Consider the following 23,825-nt stretch of genomic DNA (forward strand, 5'->3'; position numbering starts at 1 on the left):
CTGTGAGGATTTCATTTACTTTTGTCTAAAGGAGCCTGATATCATGAGACAAACACTAAAATTATAAAGCGCCTACATATTTCTCATTAAAACTGCCCAAGTGTCTTAGAATGGAGCTTCAACCTAGCTGCCTACCAGGGAACTAACAGCAAGCCTGAATTGCAATATATTTTTTTCCCCATTATTTACTTATCCAGATTTTTTCCTGATGCAAGATACAAAGTCTAGCAGACATCCCTGTACATCACTGAGTCATATAGTGACCTAAAATGAGAAATGGTTCAGTGCTTGAGTGAACATTTGAAGTTACAGGCTGTGGTAAGACTGAGCAACAGGTTTATGAGTTGTATTACCAAAGTGTAGCCCATATTCTTATCCACCTTATCCTTTACATCCGTGGAAGATAAGCATACGATAATCATATTGTTATGTATGCAAATTGAGCAGTGGGAGTCTTATCATGTAGAGTTTCTGTCAGAAGAAAAGGAAGTTATTTGGCAGGATGGGTCACGATTGGTTGAACTTCCCTTTACTCCCATCATACCACACAATCACTCACATATGATTGTAGTAAAAGTAATGATACCAAAAGTTATACTTGATTGCACACTGAAATTGCACCTCAGTGAAATATTTGTGTTTATGGCCATGATGCGTTCATGAGAATTGAGTAACTGGTGCCCTTGCTGATGTAATCAGAAGACCAAGTTGACCAAAATTACACATCAGGATTATAAACAGCAGCGTTCAATTAAAGTCACTTGTAAATCTTGTCTATCTGTTGTATTTGTCTCCCGAAGTTATATACAAAAAAATGTTTTACATAGTCATAAATGTCACACAGGTGTCATATATTAAGAACTAAGTCATCATGTAAAAGCATCAGCTGTTAATTGCAACAAAGGAAACTGGTCTTGAATATTTGAATAACAGATAAAAAAAAAAGACCTCACTGTGATAGAAAACTTCCTGTTCCTGCTTCCTTTGTTCATATGCTTGCAGAGCAGATCAAGTTCACTGATTGGGGGATTTTGTTTTAACATATCGCTTGATCGTGCTTATCTGTGAGGCTTACATTAGTTTTCTGCTTCATTCTATTGTCTATTCAAGACACTGAATGGAGAGAAGATCATCTGACCACATGAATATGGACACTGAATGACTTGTGGATAACCCAACATAAACTGCAGAGACATGAGATATAAAAATCACTGTGTCAACATTTGCCCTCAGCCATGAGGAACACATTGAAACATCGTTTGGGAAAGACTCCTGTTGGCAGTGTAATTATAGTCTCATCGGCAATATTTGGTTGGACCTGCCATGTTGGTCATAATATTATCAGCCCTGTCAATCATTTTGGGAAAAAAAAGTCATTAACCCAGTCTCTGAAGGGTGTTCTCAGAAGAGACAGAAAGTTTAAAGTTGAAATATCAGCTCCATAAACATGTAATCACAGTGTGACAGGAAATAAGAGAATCACCTGAATCCAGCTATAAACCTCTTCACACTGTATGGGTTCGACAGTGATTTTGCATGCAGTTATAAAGAAATCAATGAAGGCGATAGCATTCAAATCTAGTTAATTTTGCAAACACTCCAGTATGTTTCACTCATGGTCACACACACGAAAATAACTTTTTATGAATCTTTCAAACAGCACAGACTTCAGGTACACACCCAACATTTCATTTAAGTCATGCTGTCATTATGAGAGCTTTGCCACACTCAGAGAAACAAAGGAATAAGATGACTTTTTAATACTTATTGGCAATACAGCATCTTGTGCATGACAATAAAACATCTGTCTTTTGGCCTCTTGTTTCTTAACAATCATTGAATGGGTGTGATAATATTGAAAACAGCAGTGACAGTATTCACAAAGAAATATTTCATTTGCACCAGCAGCTGTGACACTGTAATACAGTATGTTGTTTAAAGAAAATTCAACATTCAAACATTTACTCTTTGCATGGATGATGCTAATGGATTACCATCAGTCCAAAGTGTGAATGCTTAATATGAACACTGGGCAGTGGAGAGATCTGCAAACTTCAGGTTTGGGCTGGTCTGATATGTATTGAATCTAACTCGTTTACGCTGTAACACATATTTTATATAAAGCATGAACATGAGGCGAAAGCAAAGGCACATTGGCCTCATGACAAAATATAACAACATCTAAAACAATGAAAGAGATGCAAGTAGCAAAGAAGACAGTACAACGGAGTGATATAAATGCAACAGCTCCCTGACAGGCCCACATGGAATTGTGGGTAGTGGAGTCATTATTACCACAAAACAAAAGAACGAATAATAATATAATTAAATCTCAATTTAGCAACATATGTTTTATATATTCAACTTTTGAAAAATGGCATTAATGTAACATGGACATTATAAAATGTGTAGATTAAAGTTCAGGGTGTCCACACATTTTTGAGTAAGTTTAACAGCTAAGTGAGGTGAGGAGCTGTGGTTGAGCTTTGGATTCATCACAGGTTCATCACAGCAACCCAATGGACCAAACATGTTTTCCATATCTTGTCTGTTTTCCATCACCACAACTTTCAGTATGCCACTTTAGAAAGATCAGGGTAAATTTTTCATCAAATGTCTATTACAGATATCGGGAATGGATAGAAAAACAATTGATTACCACTGCTGTGTGTACAGTGGCAAATGTCAGGCACACAGTTATAGTACTTATTTTTGATTGTATGTTGGCCAACAAAATCCATACTATACCAAAAACCATTCACACCATTATTTATAATACACGAAACCTTAGAGTTAAGTATTGTGCTAGTACTTGGAGTTGTCTCCTACTCATCCAAAATCCCCCAATTCCATTTTTTTCCTCAAATTAGAGTGCAAAGATGAGTGGAAGAGAAAAATAAAAACAATGCAACAAAAGTGGAGATAATGGCAAATACAAGAAAATACAAGGAAAGAGCAGAGGTCCCACTGTAATCATTATAATAACAATTCTAACACCCTCATTGATAATAATGGTTAGAATATATGTCTAATATTCTCATAAATCATTCAACGTAGTCTGTAAATTACTCTGAGCTGAAACTGGCTGTGGGTCATGAGCCAATCTTACACTTCACCTCGAGAGGGAATAAGTGAAGATATATGAAGGAACCCTGGAAGGGAAAATAGGGGAATCCTCACGTATACACAAGGTTAAAGAGAGGAAAGTTGTGGGGGAAATAAGGCCACAGGATGAAGGATGACGGAACAAAACATCAGATAACTAGGCAATAACAAAACAACAAAAGATGACAGTTCTCTAGTATTTAGAAGAAGGGTGACTGAAACTGGTTTAACAACTTATTCAATCAGATATTTGCTTTTAATTAAATGATTAATGTCAACCAGTAAATGTCATACACCTCCAATATGCTGACAATGATTCAGTTGTTTAAACATTATATTTTATGTTTCTGTGGGAAGTGCTTCAGTTGAAGCGAGTGGCATTTCAACAAAGTTTTGTGCAGCTATGCATATTTGCGCCAAACCTATGAATTCCGAAACCTGCTGTCATTGTTTGACTTTTTGGTGAAATTGAAAAGCATAAGAAGTACCAGTAAATATTCTCCATTTTACAGCGTGCTGATGCAAAGATGGACAGCAACAATAAAACAGCACATTGAAACCCCTTGAACAGACCTGACAGTGCCTCGTGGATGTAAACTCATCATCTACATCAGCACTAACTGTTCCGAAATGCAATAAGCTGCTCACACCAGTCTAATATTGCAAGAGGTCTGTTTCTGAAATTAAAGTAAATCTGAAAGGCTTGTTATGGACTATTATTAGACCTGCCACATGTGATGAATGATGGGAATAAGTATCACTCTTGTGTGACATTGATATTTCAGAGTATCGGATGTTTGAAAACTCCTTATGCATTAATGTGGAGAGGGGATGGCCACTGAGGTAACTAAATGCAATTATCACACACTTCGAAAGATCCTCGAACTTGTCTCAAAGTGTCCTTGCATTGTGTCTCGTTATTCTGTCTCCCCGTCCCATCTTCAGTCTGAATCACTGATGGCTGAATGTATAGTTGTAATGTCGCTGTAAGCTTCTGGTGTCAGAAAAGGTTTCTGTTGCAGAGAAGATCACTAGCAGAATGTGAATAAGCAAAGCTCCATATCACTGTAAACTGTTTTCTGCGGTGGCTGAGGACTGACGCTGGGCTGCTTTCTGTTCCTGGTGGCACTCTTTGACGGCCAAGATGCGCGTCAGCATGCTCTGTAGAGTGGTGGCCTCTAGTGGCTGAGAAGTGTACCAGTGGGAACTGTTGGAAGTCAGAAAGGGAAATTTAAAAATGGCTTTTACAGTATTAACATTAAGAGGCACTATTGGATGTTGTCTCCACAAATAGCACTGACACCATGGTAATAGCACACATCATAATCATTGGTTACTTTAATGTTGGAGCTCTGACTCTGACCTGTGTGTGTGCACAATCTGTTCAGGCTGGAGGTAAAACACGTCAGTCCTCTTCTTCACCGACTCTTGGCTGTGAGAGAGCAACAGGACAGTTTGATTAGCTGTGCTGGGCATTTTTAATAATTGCTGCTTTCTTCGTTTCCTAGTTTGTCTATGTGTGTTTTTGTCTCACCATCTAGAGAGGTAGAACTCGTAGAGTCTGACAGGACATTGCAGAGGGTTGGTGACATTTTCAAGCATCTCCAGGTCTCCCTCTTCCTCTGACTGCCTTTTTCTCAGTCGCTCTATAAACAAAAATAATTGCCAAAACTTGGTTAATAAATATTTCCAGACACACCTCGCTTTTGTGACAGGGAGACTATTTTAGAAATCTGGTTAAAATGTTTAGGAAAAGGATGACGTTGAAATATAAAACTCCCTCAAGGCTAATGCTAATGGCTATGGAGGGATACATTGTACTAAGAGGATCAGTTTGAAATACAACACCCACCTGTCTCCTCTCGGCGGGACGGAGCTGTCCTGCTTCTCTGGTATCGGAGGTAGTGGACTTTGCCGGCACGGCTGCAGGGTTTGGAACAGCGAGTGAAGTTGGTGAAGGAGAGGCTCTGGTGCTGCGCCAGCGTGGTGAAGCGGAAGTTCTTGGTGCAGAAGAAGAGCAGCGTGTTTAGCAACACTATGGGGGAGTAGGCACCCAACTGCTTACACTCCCACAGGTAGGACTCAATAACACGGGACGAAGCAACGCCACCTTGAGGAGGAGAGAGGGAACAGCTGAGTGAATCAGAGACCTGTTCATGCTGCAAGGTATTTTGCCTCACTGCATGCTGAGATAGATTTAAACCTGGCTGTAATATGTCATTGATCATACCACTGGATAGTAGTTTAGGTTTCCAGAGTTGCAGCATTCCAGATATCTCTGTGGCAAACTGACTGTACAGCTCATCAGTAAAGATGTTCTCTATGCGGCCCTTCATGAAAAGGTGCTGTCCAAAGAGAGTGAGACAGAAATGAAGGAGTCAATGAAAAGAATCACAATGGAAACCAGTGACAAAATTGTGTGAGTGTGTGTGCATGTGTGTGTGCGTACCTGCTGTATCCCCAGGCAGAGGTAGAAGATGCTGTCTGGGCTGTAGGTCTCTCCATTGGGCCGTCTCACTTCTTTGATGAAGCGAGACAGAGCAAAGCTCAGCTCAGTGGAGTCACATTCGATGACGTCTTCTTTAATATCTACTGAATGGAAGGGACCACAAAATATGATGAGAGTTGACTAAAATAATGGAACCAGTCATGGGGAGAGGAGCAGATACCCTAAAAATAAAACAGGAAGAGTAACGAGAACTGAGGCTCACCTTCTCTCTGCTGTTTGTTTCGTTGTTGGACCCAACTCTTCCAGGCTTTAACTCCATACAAGTGATTCACTTTGGTAGCAGCTGGAGGCACCACTGCATTCCGGTCTGACGGAGGAGCAGTTCGCCTTCGACTCTGGATGGACAAAAATGCAATACTGGCTAACTGGGGAGATCATTTACAAGGCTGAAAGGTTGAATGTAAGTAGTAAATGCACTAATATGGCTAAAATTTAAAGTTTAAAAACTGTTGGCTAGATAATCACAGAACACAAACATTTTTCTTCCCACAAACTAAAGTCAGTGGAGTAAAAGGTTTTGAACCAGATGTTGATGAAATTAATACCCGTTTCCGGCTATAGGAGCTATCTCTGGGTCTCTTCACTCCTCGCTGTGGAGCAGATGGCTTCTGATCCAAAGGTTCTGCAAAAACATAGACAAAAAATCTATGAATAAAAGAGTCAGCGTGTGTGTGTTTGCTGTTGGGTATGTTTCCTCATGGTGTTTATCCTTAGTGCACAACTAATATTTTTTGGGTGCTAGCATTCCAAAAACACAAAACATCAGCTGTTATATTTTTTTTTTTACTAAGGTTAAATGTCTCACCAGATGGGAAGTCAGTCTCCAAGTCCATCATAGGTGAGGAAGGAGGTTGATCCTCGGTGCTGGTTGTAGGCGTGGTGCTTGTCGTCATGCTCTCCTCTGTCTGAGTATTAAGTGGGGGATCATTTGACTCTGTGGTCCTCTCTGAACTCACATGAAGTGGAAGGTCAGCTTGTACTGCTATTTGAGTCCCCCCGTCTTCACAGATTATGGGCGTGATTGCATCCGATTTCATGTCTCCACCGTAAGAACTGCTCTGGGCTGCAGATGGCATAAAGATAAACATATGTTTAAAACTGTGGGTACTTGAATTCATTAATATGGCAAAAATATATAAAAATCCAAAACAAAAATAATGACAAAAAAAAAAAAATTTTTTAAAAGCCATCACCTGCACTAGAAAGAGACTGAACTTTCTGTTTCTCATCCTGCAAATCAAAAGGCCCTGATTGAACTGCTGCATCTTTCATGTCCTTTTTCTGTGGCGGTACCACCAGTGGTACCGGAACCTGTACAAAACAGGAGAAAAGAGAGGGACATTTAATTTGCTGCAGCAAATGCTCAATACAAAGTACATTAATCATTCTGAATTCATAGAATTTCAAATGTAATGGGACTTACAGGCAAGGGCATTGTCATTGGAACAGGTGTGTGCTGGGTGTACATGTTCATAGGCACTGGAATGAAGACCGGTACTGGGACTGGAACCATTACCACCTTCACTTTCTCCTCTCTTACTGAAGAGCTGACTGAGGGCAGAGGCAGAGCTGCAGGAGGGAGGCAGAGATCACAAAAATGAGATAAAGCGAGGTAGGAAAAAGATGAATAAATAGCTACAGAAAGACAGGAGATAATCCAGAACTTTCCCAATTATGTTTTCAATTGTACATTTCTATTTGAAAACAATAAATGCTAAATACATAAACATTTTAAAAGAAACAAACTAAGGACGAATGAAGAAAATTAGTTCATGACAATTCAACACAATAATATATATTGTAATAAAAAATATTACTACATATGTACAGTCATAGCTGCCCTCTCAAAAAAACAACATGAGTAACCAGAATGAACGTGCAGTCTCTGGGTCACACTTAAAAAAACTTCAGAGGACATGAAAACAGTTTTTTCCTCTTCATAAAATGATTTGTCAACACATTCCAGTTAAGGATGGATGAAATATTTTCATCTCTGTCACTATTATTATTATTATTATTATCATTATATCTGCAATCTCAAAAGAAAAGTACGGTAGCCGAGAACGGCCATGGATGTTTTTTTCTTTTTTATGCACTCTTATCTCGTGATAACGACTTATCTCATTATCTCGATATAACAAAGATTGTTTTCCCGTGATAACGAATTCATTTATCTTGTTATCTCGATATAATAAAGATTGTTTTCTCGTGATAACAAACTGATTTATTTTCTTAATGAATTAATGGAGATAACGAAATAAATAGGGGCTACCAGTTAGCAGATGATAGGCTGACAAACTCCCAACTATCTTGCTGCTTCAGGTAAGGTAACGTTAATGTTAACTCAGCAATGTAATGTGAAACATAATTAAAGTTTATTTATTCATTTAATATTATGGAACACATTATTAATTAATTCGTTATCACTAGAAAACACTCTTTGTTATATGGAGATAATGAAATAAATTAATTTGTTATCACAAGAAAATAACCTTTGTTATATCGAGATAACAAGATATTAAGTCGTTATCTCGAGATAACAGTGCATAAAAAAAGAAGAAAAATCCATGGCCGTTCTCGGCTTCCATCGTTCTCAGACTCCGTAGAAAAGAATATATTTTGAATGTTTTGTTTTTAAGGTCTGACATCACCATGCTGTAAAAACAAAGGCATTTTAATCAAACATTAATCAAAAGCAAAACACTTTTAGTTATTGATTTTGGTTTTGATTCAAAAAAGCATTATTTCATTAACATGCGCTGTAGCATTTGTCACATGGCTGATCGCTATCCATCTTTAAAGTTTATACTGATATTGTGCATAACTGGAAATTTTTACTAGGGTTCCTGCCATCAGAATTCTCTGCCCTGAGATCCCTCATATCCTCGGATTGCAGAGCTTTGTCACTGGAAACAACTTTATTTGTGAGTGAAACACCTCAGTCTGTGGAAACCTATTTTCAAAGTCATTAGCCTTAACACAGTGGCAACTGCAGAAAACAATTCCCCTCATGAATAAATCCTTGCTTGCATTTTTATTTAAATTCTAACAGCTACATATCTGGTAGATTGAGGCTGTAGTTCACTTCACAGTGTCTTTCCTTTATCTGTAACACAGCCACCCTACATTTCTGCCTCCTCCATCCCGTCTTTGATCTTGTAAGGTTTGTGTTTTGGCTTTGCAGCTTATTAACATTAATCATCCTAAATTCACTGTAGTCTTTTATAAGACAGACACAACTTTTTAACATACAGTAAATGACTTAATAATAGTTGATAGCTTAATTTTCCATTCAGTCATAGTACTTTTGTTTCTTTACTTTAAAATGATTCAAAGATTCTCTGTTCTTCTTAAATCACATTTTACATCTATTCTTAATAATCACTAGACTGAGGAAAGCCATTTGTGTCTTGGGTACAGCAGGTAAAACTGGAAAGCTAGAGCCAGAGTGTGCAAACATTTTACACTTTACACATTAAAGTCCTCAATGTGTGTTACCTTTCTATGATCAAATCTGAGAAATAAACACACATGGGCAAAATCTTACTCTCAAATTAAATTTATTGACATCTTTTTTTCCAGGTACCAAAACATAAACCATCATGTTCAGGTGTTGACATTATTCTTTAAAACCAAACAAAAATTGGTGTTGTAACATAATTTCACAATGTGATTTGTGTCTGTGTCATCATAAAAATACGGACAAAACTAAAACATGCAGCTAGAGCCAAGGTTTACATCAACTCACAACACACAGTAGGTTGTAAAAGAAGTTAAAGAAAGTCATCAATAATGTAGTGCAGGGTTGGAATCACACTCATGCTCAGCTTAAACATCAACTGAGAGAGTGCAGACTCGCTATGGCAGCCACTGAAGTAAACCTTGGTTCACATGACTCCATCAGCAAGGAGGTACAGCCAGGGTTCTCATTTTCAACATTTATTCATCACACATCCATGATAATAATCAAAATGTAGTGTCACAAAAGAATAAGTTAACTGAACAGCCAAGTAGATGTGGTTTTCTCACTTAGACGCTTTCAACAAATGTCAAGTGACTGCAGACTTATAGCCTCATGTAAACTCTGTATGTGCAACTGAAGTTACAGGGAGGGCTCCAGGATAAGAGTGACTCGCTGGCAATTTCTTTCTTTTTTTTTACCAAAGTTTATTGACAATGATAGACCTTCCAGTTTAATAGATTCATACATATGACATAGTGTAATCCCATACCAAATGACCTCAATCAACCAACCTCATCCACTGGGTTTGACAGCTCGTCTAAAAGGAAACATCTGGTATGACGCTTCATCTAGACAGAAGTTAGTTTTATCTACAATGGAGTGAAAATCTTGTTGAAATGTCCTACTACAAGTACTTGTGATAAAACTTAAAATGATATAATACTAATTCAGTACTCAAGTATTTCTGTCAAAGTAGAAGCACATTTAGCAGCATGATTGCATGAGACCAGCTCCATTAACCTGCACCTCCTTGTGAAGAACATTTCCATGGGGGATTTTGGCATAAATGGGTCTTCCCTGTTGTATATGACATAGGTTAAGGAACTCATTTCAAAATCATATCAGAAATGTGGTTGGGTGTAGACTTTAACACTGTGAAATGCAATAGATAAGAAACCTGAACCATGACATACGTTTTTCACAGGCTTCATATGGGGAGGCAGGTAGGCACAAGTGACTAAATAAATGTAAGGATCAGGTAACATACTGTGCAAATGCTGTTACTAAAAGTGAAAGACTTTTCAGCCTGTAACATAAATAATGTCTACTGTGGTATGTCTGGGTTGTAAAAACACTTGTGTGAACCTTTTAAATATAATAATTAGAAATAATGTAGTAGCATTCATCATTCATTTACACATGACACATCAAATCCATGTTAGACACTTGACAAATTTACCATTATTGGGATGAATTTTAATGAAATGTTATGTACTGTGACACAGATTCATCAATGAGGTAAAACTTCTTTTTACTAACATGTCTTACTAACATACAGTCTGTAGGTCAGCAAAGCACTTAGGGGAGTATCCCAAACTTGTTTTGACTATTACAGAGAGTTACAGAGCTTATACAATACCCTGTATCAATTAAATAACATTTATGGGAAGTTGATACAGCTGTGAGAGTCTGTTCTGCAGAATACTGCCATCTTCAGTTTGTTATAAAAATAACTAAACACCCCCTTTAAGTGCATCACTTCACTGCCTGTTCGTAAACACACCTCCATGTATCTACTGTAAACTATTGGTTATTCTGCCTTTGCTTGCAAAACTGGTTTGAGGTTAAATTTCAACAAACAACCACAAAAACAAAAGTTAAGGTCACTAAAGTAGTGTTGGTGTGAGCACCAGCAGTTAACGCTGTAGTTGTTTTATCTTTGTCCAGGTTCACAGCAGAAGACAGCTTCTCATGTCAGCAGATCAGGAGGCTGTGGAGAGAAAAACTTGGGTGACACACTCGACCCTCGTAAGATGTCAGTTGAATTTACTCAGAAGCAGCATTTACATAGTTGTAGCCACACATACCATAGCTGCACACAAACACAATAAGAATCCTTGGCTGGTGGATTTAGCTATGGTAGGATTTTTTTTTTTTTTACCATTTGATGGTGCTATTTTATATTTAGAGTAATTAGTTGTTTGTTTGTGTTAATATGAATGCTCACCTTGTATTTCCAGTTCAGGAGCTGTTTTGTAGATCAGTCTTGTGTGATAGAGTTCAAAACATGGCACGGGACAGAGGCTGGGCTCTCCCGAACACGTCTTACAGTAATACGACGTCTGCGTCCTCAGCGTCTCAGTCTTCTGCTCACAGTCCCTCATTTCACAGTGCTCATCCTTTTTTCTCTCACTGTCATTCTCATTTGACTTAACTCCCACTGCCTCCTCTGCCTCTTCTTCTGTTTGCCTCCCCTCATCCTTCACTGTCTTCTGCTTCTTCATCTTCCTCTCATGCTCTTCTTCCTTCACCCTCTTCCTCTTATTATGTGAGCAGACTTTGCAGTCGGAGTCAGTCTCCCTCTTGCCCAAGAAATGGCGTCCAGTTAGGCGTGCTGGCACACCGTTGCATGGCTGAATTTCTCCCTGAGTATTTGGCGATGGTGCTGGAGATGTGGATGCATCAACAGATGGCTGGTCAGGTTGAGATGAGATATCTAGCAGAGCTGGTTCACTTATTGAAACAGCTGGTTGTGAACAACGAAAAATTGAATAAACCAAAAAAAAGAAAATGGATGAATGAATTAGATGGTGTGTACAAAAGGACACACCGGCCATGGACTGAAGGAGAATGGCTACTTATATCAGTGCTACTGAAAATATCAAATTATTATTGGTAATGCTTGAAACGTACAATTAGTGTTGACAACCTTGATTTTGGCAGAAAAGCCTGACATTTTATAGCAAGTATAAAATCAATAAGAGAAGATGAGTATTAGCAATGTAAGTACAGTATATAACCGCCCACCTTTAGTCAAGACATCTCAATATTATATTCCACAAATCACTGAATTAAAAGTTGTTTTGCTTTAGTGATAACAAAACATTTTCAATCAAATTAAACTGATTTGTGTCACAGCAAAAGATTAAATCATAGCAAGTGCTTAGTCATGGAAAAAAAAGAAAAAAAAAAGCCCCACTACCAAGAGCTGGTTGGTTTCTACAAACCCTGCAGAATCAAAGATTCAGCAGCATCGGACTGTTTGCACAGATCGCTGTTAGAACAGTCACTTGATGTTTCAAATATCTGTATTAACAATGTGCGCTTAATGTCACCTGGTATTTGGACACTCTGTATCACATCAAAGCGTCATGAATTCCAGCTGAAACTTGTACACCTAAATCCTGCTTGGCAGTTGCTCTGTGCCCCGTGTAATGAGGTGTAACAGAACTAAACACACTTGTTGAAATGTTTTTTGTAGTTACCTTCTGATCCAGTGGAAGGTCCTGGCAGTTGGCAATAGCTCTCTTGGTCCATAGTGAAGGGCCTGCACAGAACCGACTTGTTCTTCATCTGACGTCGACGGGACACAGGCACTCGCATGGCGTCAGTCTGAGTGCTGGCCTGGACACAGACATAAACAGTATAACAGGAAATAGAAACAGAAGATCTGATCAACTTCTTCAAAATATGATTTTAACTTTTGCACTATTCTTCTTTTTAACACACACACACACACACACACACAGACAGACACACACACTCAAGGTTCTACACAACATACATGATCAAGGTTCTTGCCATCAACGCTGGAGGTCGGAAGTGCTCCTACAAAAAACAACAACAAAAAAAAAAAACATCAGTGCTTTAAATCCCACTGTGAGAAATGCACACCACAAATACAATATATATAGAAAAAATTAAATAAGATAAATATATAACCTGTATAAGTTCATTCAATATACAAAAATTAGGAAGAAATCTGTCAGGCAATCAAAGAAGCATCCAGGGGCAAATTTCCTTCAGACTGCTCTGTTTATGTCGACCAAGACAAGTGGTGAGTGGGAACACCCACCCAGGCCTACGCAAGTTACTAACCAGTCAGAGCAGTATCTGCTGACACGCTGGGCTGAGTGGCTGAGCCATTGGCCAGTGACACCACATCAGCTATGACAGGATTCATCTTTGAAGAGTGGTGGGGCTGAGTAGGAGCTGGAGGAACCAGAAAAAAAGTAACAACAATGTTGACATTTTAACATTTGGTTTTCACTCCAGTTGAATATAGTAAACACAATAAAATCCTTAAAGCGGCACTCCCTCCTACCCTGAAATTCTAGATTACATAAATGTGTCAGTATTTGTTATGCTGGACACAAAATGTCTCCTACTTCATCATCACACTCACACTTGTATATGTAGAATATTAAACCAGGGTTAGCTTCCTAACTATTTGTGATGTCACAAGACATAATCATGGGCTCGCCTCTTAAAATCAGATCTTCCGTTAACACATTTTGAGCAATAAATGTGAAAAACACCCTCTAGTGTCAGACTGTGCACATACATAGCAAGGCTCAATATTTAGCAGTAGGAACATGAAGGAAAAACACATTTTTTGACTGGGGGGGGTGAAGATTTGAAGCCCTCAGTTTTCAGAGGCTTTAAAAATGTCTAGTCACACAACCTAGACTCTTCTTTTTTATTAGCTGGACTTTATCATTATAGCATTTTAGATGTGTTAATTTAACTAACAGGAGACCGCTTAAGTACTCAACATCGTACTGTGTAAGAGTGATAAGAGTAATTTACCATATGGTGTTTGAGGGGCCGGTCCCGTGCCGTTACGGCTGGTGTGTTGACTTGTCTCAAAATGCAGGTAGCAGTATTGCAGGAGGCAGGGCAGGTTGCAGAAATTACGTACTGAACCCAAACACTGAAGCTTCTCATTCATGTAGCCCTGTTTCCTACAACTGTCACATCTCCCCATCTGGACAGGAGAGGAGGAGGAGCAGGGTGGAAAAGACAGAAGGAGAGGAAAGATGGGGAAAGACAGAGGTATTAGCAAAAATAAACACAAAACACATACAGTAATACACTTGGTTCAATGGCATAAGTTGCACAATGTAGTTGGACATCGATCTCCTTACCCCATAGTAGAGTACAGTGTACTGGGACATGCAGTGGGGTCTACAGAACTCCTCCATCCTGCCTCCATAGTGGCTATGCAGCATCTTCTGGCTGATGCTAGAGCAGTAGGTACAGGGACGCCAGGACTGGTCCTTGTTACGAGATGTCATGTCATGTTTGAAGAGTAGTTTACAGTCTGGAACACAGGATGGGTGGGATAGTACATACAGTACATAGAGAGGAAAGACATTTTACATTTAAGACCAATAGTCTAATGATGCAATTTGGCATTCAGACACACTGTATTTGCTGTTCGTCATATTTTTAGGCTGACAAAGACAACAGGCAAAACTCTGACAATGTGCATTTGCGGTTTTATACTTTATCAATAAACTTTACGGCTACAATTCTTGTCTAGCCACAGGAGACACCAACTAAAAAAAAATGTTGAGAAGAGTATGAAGGGGAAACTCACTTTCACTACAAAAGACCATGTCCTGTTGGTTGTAGCTAATGGTGTCATAGAGCACTTTCTCCTGTTTACAGCCCTCACACGTCATCAGGATATTCTTCTGGATTTTAAACTGCTCGCTGCACGTCCTACTGCAGAACATAGAAATATGACCCTGTGGGCAAAAATATCATTAAAATATATATAGTATCATTAATGTTATCACCATCCTGCAGGTATGTATATATACACACACACACGCATGCATATTAGCGCCACTTCATCTTGTATACGTATACACAATATTGTCTCAACCAATATCTTCTTTGAAAATATATCAGTATATCTTAAAAAAGTACAGGTATACAGGTAACTATAAGAAATTTAAGGTTGAGTGTCTGTGTGTACACATGAGCTGAGCTCCTTACTTGGTGACTTAATAGCAGTGGCTTGATATCGAACAGTTTGCTGCACTGGTGGCAGGTTAGCTTGGAGATGTCACTTGGCCCACCCTCTGCTGGTTTCAGAGGCTGACCAGCAGGTGCTCTGGCTTGGGTTTGCCCAGGGACAGAGGGGGAGGACATGGCTGGGTAGGGAGGCACCAATGGGGGCACTGAGGTATGACTGGGGTGGTGACCCTGGTAGGGGACTGACGATGAGTACTCCTGAGGGACGGGAGGGACCGAGCTGGCTCCGGCAGAGGGACCTGGTTTGGGAGCATCTCTGGGGGAGGATTCCCTGAGAGTCGAGGTTCCATTGGTCAGGTCTGGCTGAGATGTGTTCCCAGACTTCTGTAAAATTATGGACAGAAAATAACAGCAACGTCACAGCTATAAAAAAGGCAACGTTAAGACCAAAAGATCTCCATCAACAACTCCTGTTAAATACAAAAAAGCTGTACCCTGTATATAGAAACACAGTCATAGGAGCAGAAGTTACGAATAGTGCCATCCACCATAGCCAGATGATACTGAGGAACTGCTGACACCCTGCACTGGCAGCAGGGGAATGCAGTACCTATGGAAAAACATAAAACAAAAATGCTACCATGTGAGCATGCATTCATGTGTATTTCTCAATAATGAAACACACTTTCCCTGACTTAAGTTGACACACAGGCCACAGTGATATAAATTAATCTTATCTGTTGAATTTTAAGTCCAATGAATTAAGTAAGAAATAGATTACCGTAGTCACTTATAGATATACCAACTAAACCCTGGTGTGAGTGTGTGTCTCTGTCATGTGTCCTACCACTCAGAATGTGTTGTGGGGGTCGACTCTGTTCCACACAAACTGATGAGCAATATAGCTGAACTTTGCCCTTCTGGTCTCGTTCCATGATAGTGGTGGACACTATTGCCATCTTGTGACAGTAGGCACACTCTACCATCTTTCTGCAAGTCTGTACAAAAACACAACCAGTAATGTAGAGGTTTACCTTTGCTGCATTGGATATATTTGTTAGATAAACAGCATGCTGTGTTGATTTTGTTAGGCTACAAGATTTTATAATCGAACATACCTGTTTGAAGGTGCCAATACAGGTAGGACCACAGAAGTTGAGCTGAGCTCTCTCTATTGTGAGTGTGTGACAGGAGCCAGAGCTGCTATTACAGTAAAGTCCGCAGCCTTCACAGCAGTTCATGGCTAACTGTCGCATCTTGCGCCACGTGACAAAACAAGCATTACTACATAGTCTGTGCAGACGACCTTGATGGGTTACCTCGTGCTCAATCAGCTGTGGAGATGATCACAGACAAACAACAAACACAAGGACAAGAAAATTAGACCCAACAGCGAAGAGGCAGACCTGAATGTGATTTTGACATAAAACTATCAGCGTGGCTATTCAGGCTTATCAATCAAATTTCTTCTTTACTCTATTAACCAGCCTTTTATGTCACTTACCCTATTAGAGACTTTGCAGACACTGCAAAAGGGTTTGTCAGGCAGTCGGTCTGCTGCTTTTTCAGGTGGCTTATCAGGCTTCTTCTCTGGTCGTTTATCAGCCCATTTATCAGGAATCTTCTCAACTTGTTTCCTCTTGTGTCTAAAGACAGACAGACAGAACTGGCCACAGAAGTGCATGTAAGTGCCGTCTTCTGTTGGAATCGTGATCATGTCTCTGGGCTGCAGAATCTCCCTGCAAAGGCAAACACACAAGCCATGATTGTGAAAAGATGCAGGATGATGATTGATAATTAAATATCTGATTCAAACTGACAGACATTAAATGCACGCATTCAAGCTTATATGTTTTAGGGATTAATTCCACCAAGTTAATTACCAATACAAAGTGTCGAAAGTCAGTATGAAACTATTTTTGAGTCATGTCGATGATTTTTATACTATTAATAAGACAATCTTTACTGTCATAGATGTATTATTAATCTTAATTAAGTTTCACATTATTTAAAATTTAAAATAAAATAAAGTTCCCAGGCCAGCCGAGCGACATAGTCACTCCAGCGTGTCCTGGGTCTTCCTCGGGGTCTCCTCCCATCAGGGCATGCCAGGAACACTTCCCAGAGGAAGGCGTCCAGGGTGCATCCGATACAGATGCCCAAGCCACCTCAGCTCAAATGTAGTGATCCGCAAAAGCATTTCATTTTAGGAATCTGGTGGAAATGTCTTGCTGCCTTGAGGCACCCTTTATAATCCCATATTTACAGTTGGAAAACCAGCTCTTCATGTATTCATCTACCAAACAGCCAAAAAACAAACTGAGCTTCACAGACTTTTAACTAGAATCTTCCTGTCTGTTAAGTGACAGTACCTGTTGCACTGAAAACATGATCGACCCTTGTTGGCTGGAGGCAGATGTCCAGTCAGACAGACTGTGGAGCAGAAGAGCTGCGTTGAACCTTTTCTTTGGAATGCTGTTTGGCCTTTCAGCAGAACCTAAATGCATTTAAGGAAGCATGAAACATCAAAATAATGAAAGAAGACATTAAAAGCCATGTCACTGTTCAAATTCATTAAGCAACATAATTTCTGCTGATCATGTCAATAAAATAACTAATAATAACATTTTTATCTTTTCAAATGTAAGCAGCTCAGAGTTTCAGATTTACCTTGGAGCATCCACTGCAGCGAACACTACCAGGAACGGGGGGCTGAGGTGCCCGTGGGGGGACCGGTATCAGAGCTGGCAGTGAGGTGGGGACTGGAACTGGTGGTCTGATAGGAAGCGGAGTCATGGCTTGTAGGATACCTCTACTTGGGATGAAAATGGTTGTTGGAGTTGGGGCTGGGATTGCTGCTGGCACTTGTTATGTGAAGAAAAGAAAACTTTGCTTTTATCTTTGATAAATCACACGTGGAAAATGTGTTTTAAACCTCTGACTGTTGATGCTTCTGAACATTATGACCTAAACAATAGGTAGAATGATAATATATGTTGGTAAAGTTATGGACTGGTGACTGGTTGCATGTCAAACTAACAAGTATATGTTGTCAGTAGAACAATATGAACACAACGGAATGTCAGCTATGATGTTCAAATCAGAGAAAAACATGTCATAACGAGAAAACAAATAAACTCACTGGAGGGGGGTGCAAAGTTGTTTCCTCCACCTACAGAGTAGACGGAACTGATCCGCAGCTCTTCCTGAAATGTGAATAGATTAAAGACATACGATTCTGTTCACAGGGTTTATTGGCCTCTTCTCATATAATTAATTAATAATTACAATAATCATAAATATACACTTAGCACTGAACAAAAACATAAACATAAAATAATACTGATAACTTTGTTGCTCCATACCCACCTCCTGCTCTAGCTCCTCTTTGATTTGTCTGATTGAGCTCTGAGGCAGTAGAGCAGCATCGTAGCCCTCATCAATGGGCTCATCTTTAATATTTATAGCAGGAGATATGCGGGGATTACTGTCCTCCATTGGAGCAGCCTCAGACGTCTGAAATAACAAATAACATCTATTATTACCCAATGATGGTTGAAAAATGATTTCAGATGCAGTTAAATCACAATCTTTCCAGATTCCTACTGTACCTCTCCCTGCTGGCTATCCTCTGTGTCCTCTGTCTGGTTTAGAGGGCCTCCATCTGAGAGAAAGGTAGAAAAGAAAATGTTCAATTAAAACTTTAAACACCTCACCCAAGAGTTTACAACTACACATGCTCTGCCCAGTCCATGGACAATATGCACTTCTCATTTCATTTTACACTGCTTTTGGATTTTTTTCTGTGGAAAAGTCCTGGCAGCTCATGTATTATTGTTTTGTTTGTTGACAAATAAAAGCTGTCATTTCTTTTTACATATGTACCCATCCAGCCCAAGTAGGTGCACTGAAATTGTGGCAGCTCAGACCCTTGAACAAGCTCCCAAAATGGCAAGTCAGGGTTTTTGCTGCAGGTCCACATTTCCTGAAAGATTTCAATGTAACGCACAAATGGGATAAATTTCAGTTTCCCAATCTGTGTTTTAGAGCTTAAAAAACACCTCACAGAGACCACTGGTGCCATGTATCAACAACCTAAAGTATCAGTATTTTACAGTCTGGAATAGAAAATTAACAATCAGTTATCTCTCTCCAGTGGCGCTTTCTCCGTGTTTTAATCCAATGGAGCCCAGAGGGAGTGATTTAAACATGAGTTCATCATATTTTCCCATTGAAAAGATATTACATGGACTTGTATTTCTATAGCAAGTCCGTTTAATATCTTTTCAATGGTTACAAATTATGAACTGAGTGATTTAAATCATCATATTTTCCCATTGAAAAGATATTAATCAGAGGATAAAAGAAACCAGTCATATAAAGACAAAATATAATTAAATAGAACTATACTAAATAAGCACTGCAACCATTTTCATGTGACAGCACTCTCAGTCATGTTAAACAATTTACTTATATGCTGAGAGTACTAATTCAAAATTTCTACAGTAAAAAGTTCCAACTGGCATTGTTTAGTTTTGCTCTGGACAGTAGTTTTCAACCCGTTAACAGTAGACTGTGACACATCTGTCAAAATCCTATTTAAATCACATTTCAAACCACCTCCAAAGTGGTGTGGATCTTATTTTCATGTGATTTTTTTGGTATCTAGACTTTCCAAAATCAATCTGGATATGCCAAAAAATGGATTTGGGCTGGCAGTCTGAACATAATTTAAGTGTCCCAGTAAGTCATATCAATAAGTAAACAAGCACAATACCAGAGCCTTGGAACAATCTCACCTAAATAAAACACTGTGTTAAAAATAATCTTATTAATTCCACCTGTCCTTTTCCTGCTTTGACAAGTCCAAATAGTATTGCCCAAATAACCCTGACAACGTCACTATGACATTGACTGGGTTACTGTCTAAGACGTCAGGGAGCTCTCTCCAGAGCCACAGGGGACTTTATAAAACTGCTTCCACAAATTACACAAACTTGATAAGTAAAGTTGGTGAGTTTCCCTTTAATGACAGCCCAAAAGCCAACTGTCCTGATGTGTCAGGCCCCTGTGAGGATAGTGTGATACAATACAGCAGACAGACACTTGCAATGTGGCCTTGGTGTTCAATCTTCTCCTTTAAATTTGTCTTAATTCTGATGTCTACACAGACTTACCTTGGCTGTTGTCAGTCTGTGAGGAGTGTGAGGTGTTAGCAGACCCACTACTGCCCTCCCTGTCTTGCTCCTCCTCCTCCTCCCCTCTGGGCTGATGAGCAAAGGAACTGCCTCGAGTTAAGTTGGTTCCCACTCTTGGCTGGTTTCTTTTACGGTTTCCATCACCTATATTAGCATCCTCCATGCTGTCCATTGGCAAGGCATAGTGCCAGTCTTCATCATCTTCCAGGCCATCCAGCGCGTCATCAAATGCTGCCCCTCCACTCCTTCCTGCTCCTCTTCCTCCTTCACTGGTTCCCATAGTAAACAATGTGTGTCGGTCAGAGGAAGTGGAGGAAATGCGAGGAAAGGATGGGTCTCCCATTCCCTCATCCATCTTTTCTTCTTGTCTGCTGCTATTGCTATCTTCTTCTTCTACTGGTTGGTGTTCCTCTGAAATTTTCTCAGCTCCCTTCGTCTCGTCCTGACCTCCACTCTTAGAAGAGGTAGCAGAGCCCCTGGAGGAGTCAGCAAAGTCTCCAAGCCCCATCACTTCATCAAACACTCGGGACAGGCGCTCCTCATGCTGTAGGGAGAAAAAAGGTCAGTTAAAAAGTGAATTAAATGGTAAAATGTATGTTTAGCACACAAGGAGTTATGTTCTGTAATCCTCTATTAATGACCTTCAAACTCATTAAAAGAGCTGGGACTGATCTGATGAAGTATTTTATGAGGTTCCAATTCTGACATAATTCACTCATTGGATATGGGACTGATGTCACATAGTCTGATGTTTTTATGTCCCCCTGGCGCTTACAACAGTGGGGCTGGTAGCTGAGGATGCTAACACTATGCAGGGCTCAACATAACACTTGCAGACTTGCACAGGGCAGGTTAAGTCTGTGTCTGAGGAAAGTTAAATGCCTCATGCAGTCGTCCACTCTGGCAAGGGAAAAAAATAAATATGATGGCTAAGTTAATGTTATGTGACATTAAACTGCCTATTTCACTGCTGAAGCTGAGCTGCTCCATGTGAGCTGTGTATGCGAGTCTGTCTCAATACCGGAGCTACACTCAAACTACAGAATTTCTCCATCCACTCTTCACTGACACTCCTCTCCCCAGTCTGCAAAGTCCTGAGAGGTTGGTTTTATGGGAGGGCTGAGGAGCAAGGGTTGGCTGTTGTTGAAAGCTGCCCCCATATATGTCAACTGTCCCTCAATAAGCTAAACGCAAAATTAAATGACAAAAGCCAGGTTTATACCAGAACAGTGCAGTTGCTATGCAAATTTATAACGCTATATATAGAACTCAAACTCTTTGTGCTAAAATGTCAAGATTTGGACGCAAATTGATTAACAACAGCTAAAAAATGTGGTCTGGGAGTTTAGTTACTCTTTAATAAGCCATCATATTTTGAACTGCAGTACAAATCTCCACCTAATATTATCTGCACACAGCTCAGTTCTATCTTCATCAACTTTAGCCTTTATCTAGCATACAGGTGTTCCTTCTTTACATAGTCTGCCTCCAGAGCTAACCCATTTCCAATGCAACTGGCTGAAAGGCAGATATCACCTTTACACAGTGACACAAGTAATAACAACACAACAGTGACAGTACCAAGCATAATACTCACCACAGTCTAATGTCAGTAGGCAGCGTATTTGAATTTGGTGAAACAGGAAGGTATATTGTTTGTCTCGTTGTGTTTTAACACACCGTCATAGTAGGCCTATTACTGTTGGATTGAAATGGAACAACAACCCTCACAGTTACAGCAAATGACGTCCCATCATAGCTGAAAATAACTTCATCATGTCAACGTTTAGGAAAACTAGAGTACAAACAATTACAGACGTGATTTTATTAGTGTCTGTCAATTGATCCTAATAGCTATAGGCCTCATATTGTCTGATCAAATACATGGAGAGGATGCCCCACAAAACTCCATTAAATTCGGCAGTATTCTAGCATGTTCGTTAATTTACAGATATATACAGCAACCAGTCCATTGAGACAATGCTGTTGTTGCTGGCGTCTGATATTAAAAGGGCATTTAAGTAAGTAACTCGCATGATAGCAATTAAGTAACGTTACACACTTTTTATTGTTCGCTGCAGCCTCCAGCCATGCAAGGGCTTTGTGGAGCCAGCAACCAGCTGCAACACAATTGTGCAGGGCTGGATTAATGAAGCATTCTGGGGATCCCCAAAAGTCTAACTTAATATTGTGTTGAATGTATCCGTCTGCTGATTAACAATTTGTCAGGCTGTTTGATTGAGCCTGGCGTGGCGGCATGCATCAGTGCTGAATAGCAGCAAGCTACAGGGTTGTAAGCTAACTAGCTAGCTAACATTAGCATCAATATGGACATCTCGACCGGAAGCTATCACACAACGGCTAAAGGTCTTATTATGTGGCTGAATCAACTCATCGGTTTAGCTTGCGGTCTGACGGTTGCTACAATTTCATTCTAGGTTTGTGTTCTTTACCTTTAATCGTTTAAGTCTAAATTCCTCCGAATCCGCCATGTTTTAATTATGCTGCAGGCGCCGCGCGCTTCGAAACACCCACCCACTTCTGAGGGTTATAGGTTATGAATGCAAGCAGCTAACAACAAAAATATGTTGCTTTTAAAAAAAAAACAAAGTAGCACGCTAAAACCAACAAGTTCCAATGAAAGAACTGTATGCACACCATCGAAATGTGTATACTTTTAAGACATAAGTAACCATGTTAGATATAAACCGGCCATAACGACCATACGACAACAATGACGAAGAACAAACACTTTGGTGGGCACGATCTATCGTTACCGTATGTTGGATGTCTTTCACTCCTGACACTGGCTGTGTAGTGTTAAGTTGTCTGCCTTCCTCCAACTTAAATGATAATTGTGTTACACAAACCTAGTTTGAATTGTAGAGGAGTGACAACATGGACTTCTCCCTTCCTCAAATGGCAGGTAGCCTGCGTTTGAAACTGTTTGTTTCCGAAAATACATGGTGCTATATTCTGGTCAATACGGTAATTCCAGCTTGCCATGAAACACTTCATTGATGGTACAAAGATGAAGTGAATGACAGTCAGGTCCATGTTTCAGTGGCTATAAAGACATGAGCTCAATTTTCGTCCCTAATTTAGGACACCAAGTCAATTCTTCAAAATTTTTTTTGAACAGAGACATTACTGAAAAATGCACAAGGGGTTAGATTTGCTTATCTTACTGTGTCACTTGTTGTTAGTGATCTTTTCTGTAGGGAAATTAACAGGTTATTTGTCAAATGTGCGTGGAAAAATAGTTGCCAGCACCTTTGATTAGAAATCATTGAGAGAAAAGATTAGAAATATGAGATTTTGCACACTCAAATGGCTAAAAATGTTTTGATCACCAGGGACCATCATAGAATTGTATATATCACACAATATACAGTATTTAAAATGCATGTTGCTTCAAGTTTCTAATGGGATGTTACTACACTGTTTTTAAATTGCCGTTAAAACCCTCAAAGCTCTATCAGCACGCTGATACTGTCTCAAAAACTGTAACGTGTTAACAACTTTTCACATAGTTTGGAACAACAGTAAAATTACTGTTTGCTAT

General features: G+C 39.6%; 1 protein-coding gene across 5 annotated transcripts; it reads right to left on the reverse strand.

Annotated features, from left to right (window-relative positions):
• Window positions 1–1,733: 1,733 nt before the first annotated feature.
• si:ch211-266o15.1 (zinc finger MYM-type protein 4) lies at window positions 1,734–23,627 on the reverse strand. Of its 5 annotated transcripts, XM_037072395.1 has the most exons (30): window positions 22,714–22,979; window positions 21,858–21,959; window positions 20,240–20,804; window positions 18,674–18,726; window positions 18,432–18,578; window positions 18,205–18,268; window positions 17,733–17,926; window positions 17,435–17,559; window positions 16,567–16,801; window positions 16,181–16,396; window positions 15,910–16,060; window positions 15,557–15,672; window positions 15,084–15,446; window positions 14,680–14,830; window positions 14,225–14,400; window positions 13,887–14,064; window positions 13,176–13,289; window positions 12,862–12,905; window positions 12,563–12,701; window positions 7,038–7,183; window positions 6,808–6,925; window positions 6,420–6,677; window positions 6,160–6,236; window positions 5,817–5,949; window positions 5,555–5,697; window positions 5,336–5,450; window positions 4,958–5,215; window positions 4,640–4,751; window positions 4,469–4,537; window positions 1,734–4,312 (listed from the first exon to the last, which is right to left on the reverse strand). In XM_037072395.1, the coding sequence occupies exons 3-30, from the start codon at window positions 20,766–20,768 to the stop codon at window positions 4,168–4,170; spliced, it is 4,569 nt and encodes a 1,522-aa protein (XP_036928290.1). In that variant the 5' UTR covers window positions 20,769–20,804; window positions 21,858–21,959; window positions 22,714–22,979; the 3' UTR covers window positions 1,734–4,167. The 5 variants fall into 5 exon arrangements, with proteins under 5 accessions (XP_036928290.1, XP_036928289.1, XP_036928288.1 ...); XM_037072394.1 differs by lacking the exons at window positions 21,858–21,959; window positions 22,714–22,979 and adding an exon at window positions 23,131–23,627; XM_037072393.1 differs by lacking the exons at window positions 21,858–21,959; window positions 22,714–22,979 and adding an exon at window positions 23,038–23,627.
• Between the last annotated feature and the right edge of the window lie 198 nt (window positions 23,628–23,825).

Source organism: Acanthopagrus latus, chromosome 16 (assembly GCF_904848185.1).
Source record: "Acanthopagrus latus isolate v.2019 chromosome 16, fAcaLat1.1, whole genome shotgun sequence".
Taxonomy (NCBI): Eukaryota; Metazoa; Chordata; class Actinopteri; order Spariformes; family Sparidae; genus Acanthopagrus; species Acanthopagrus latus.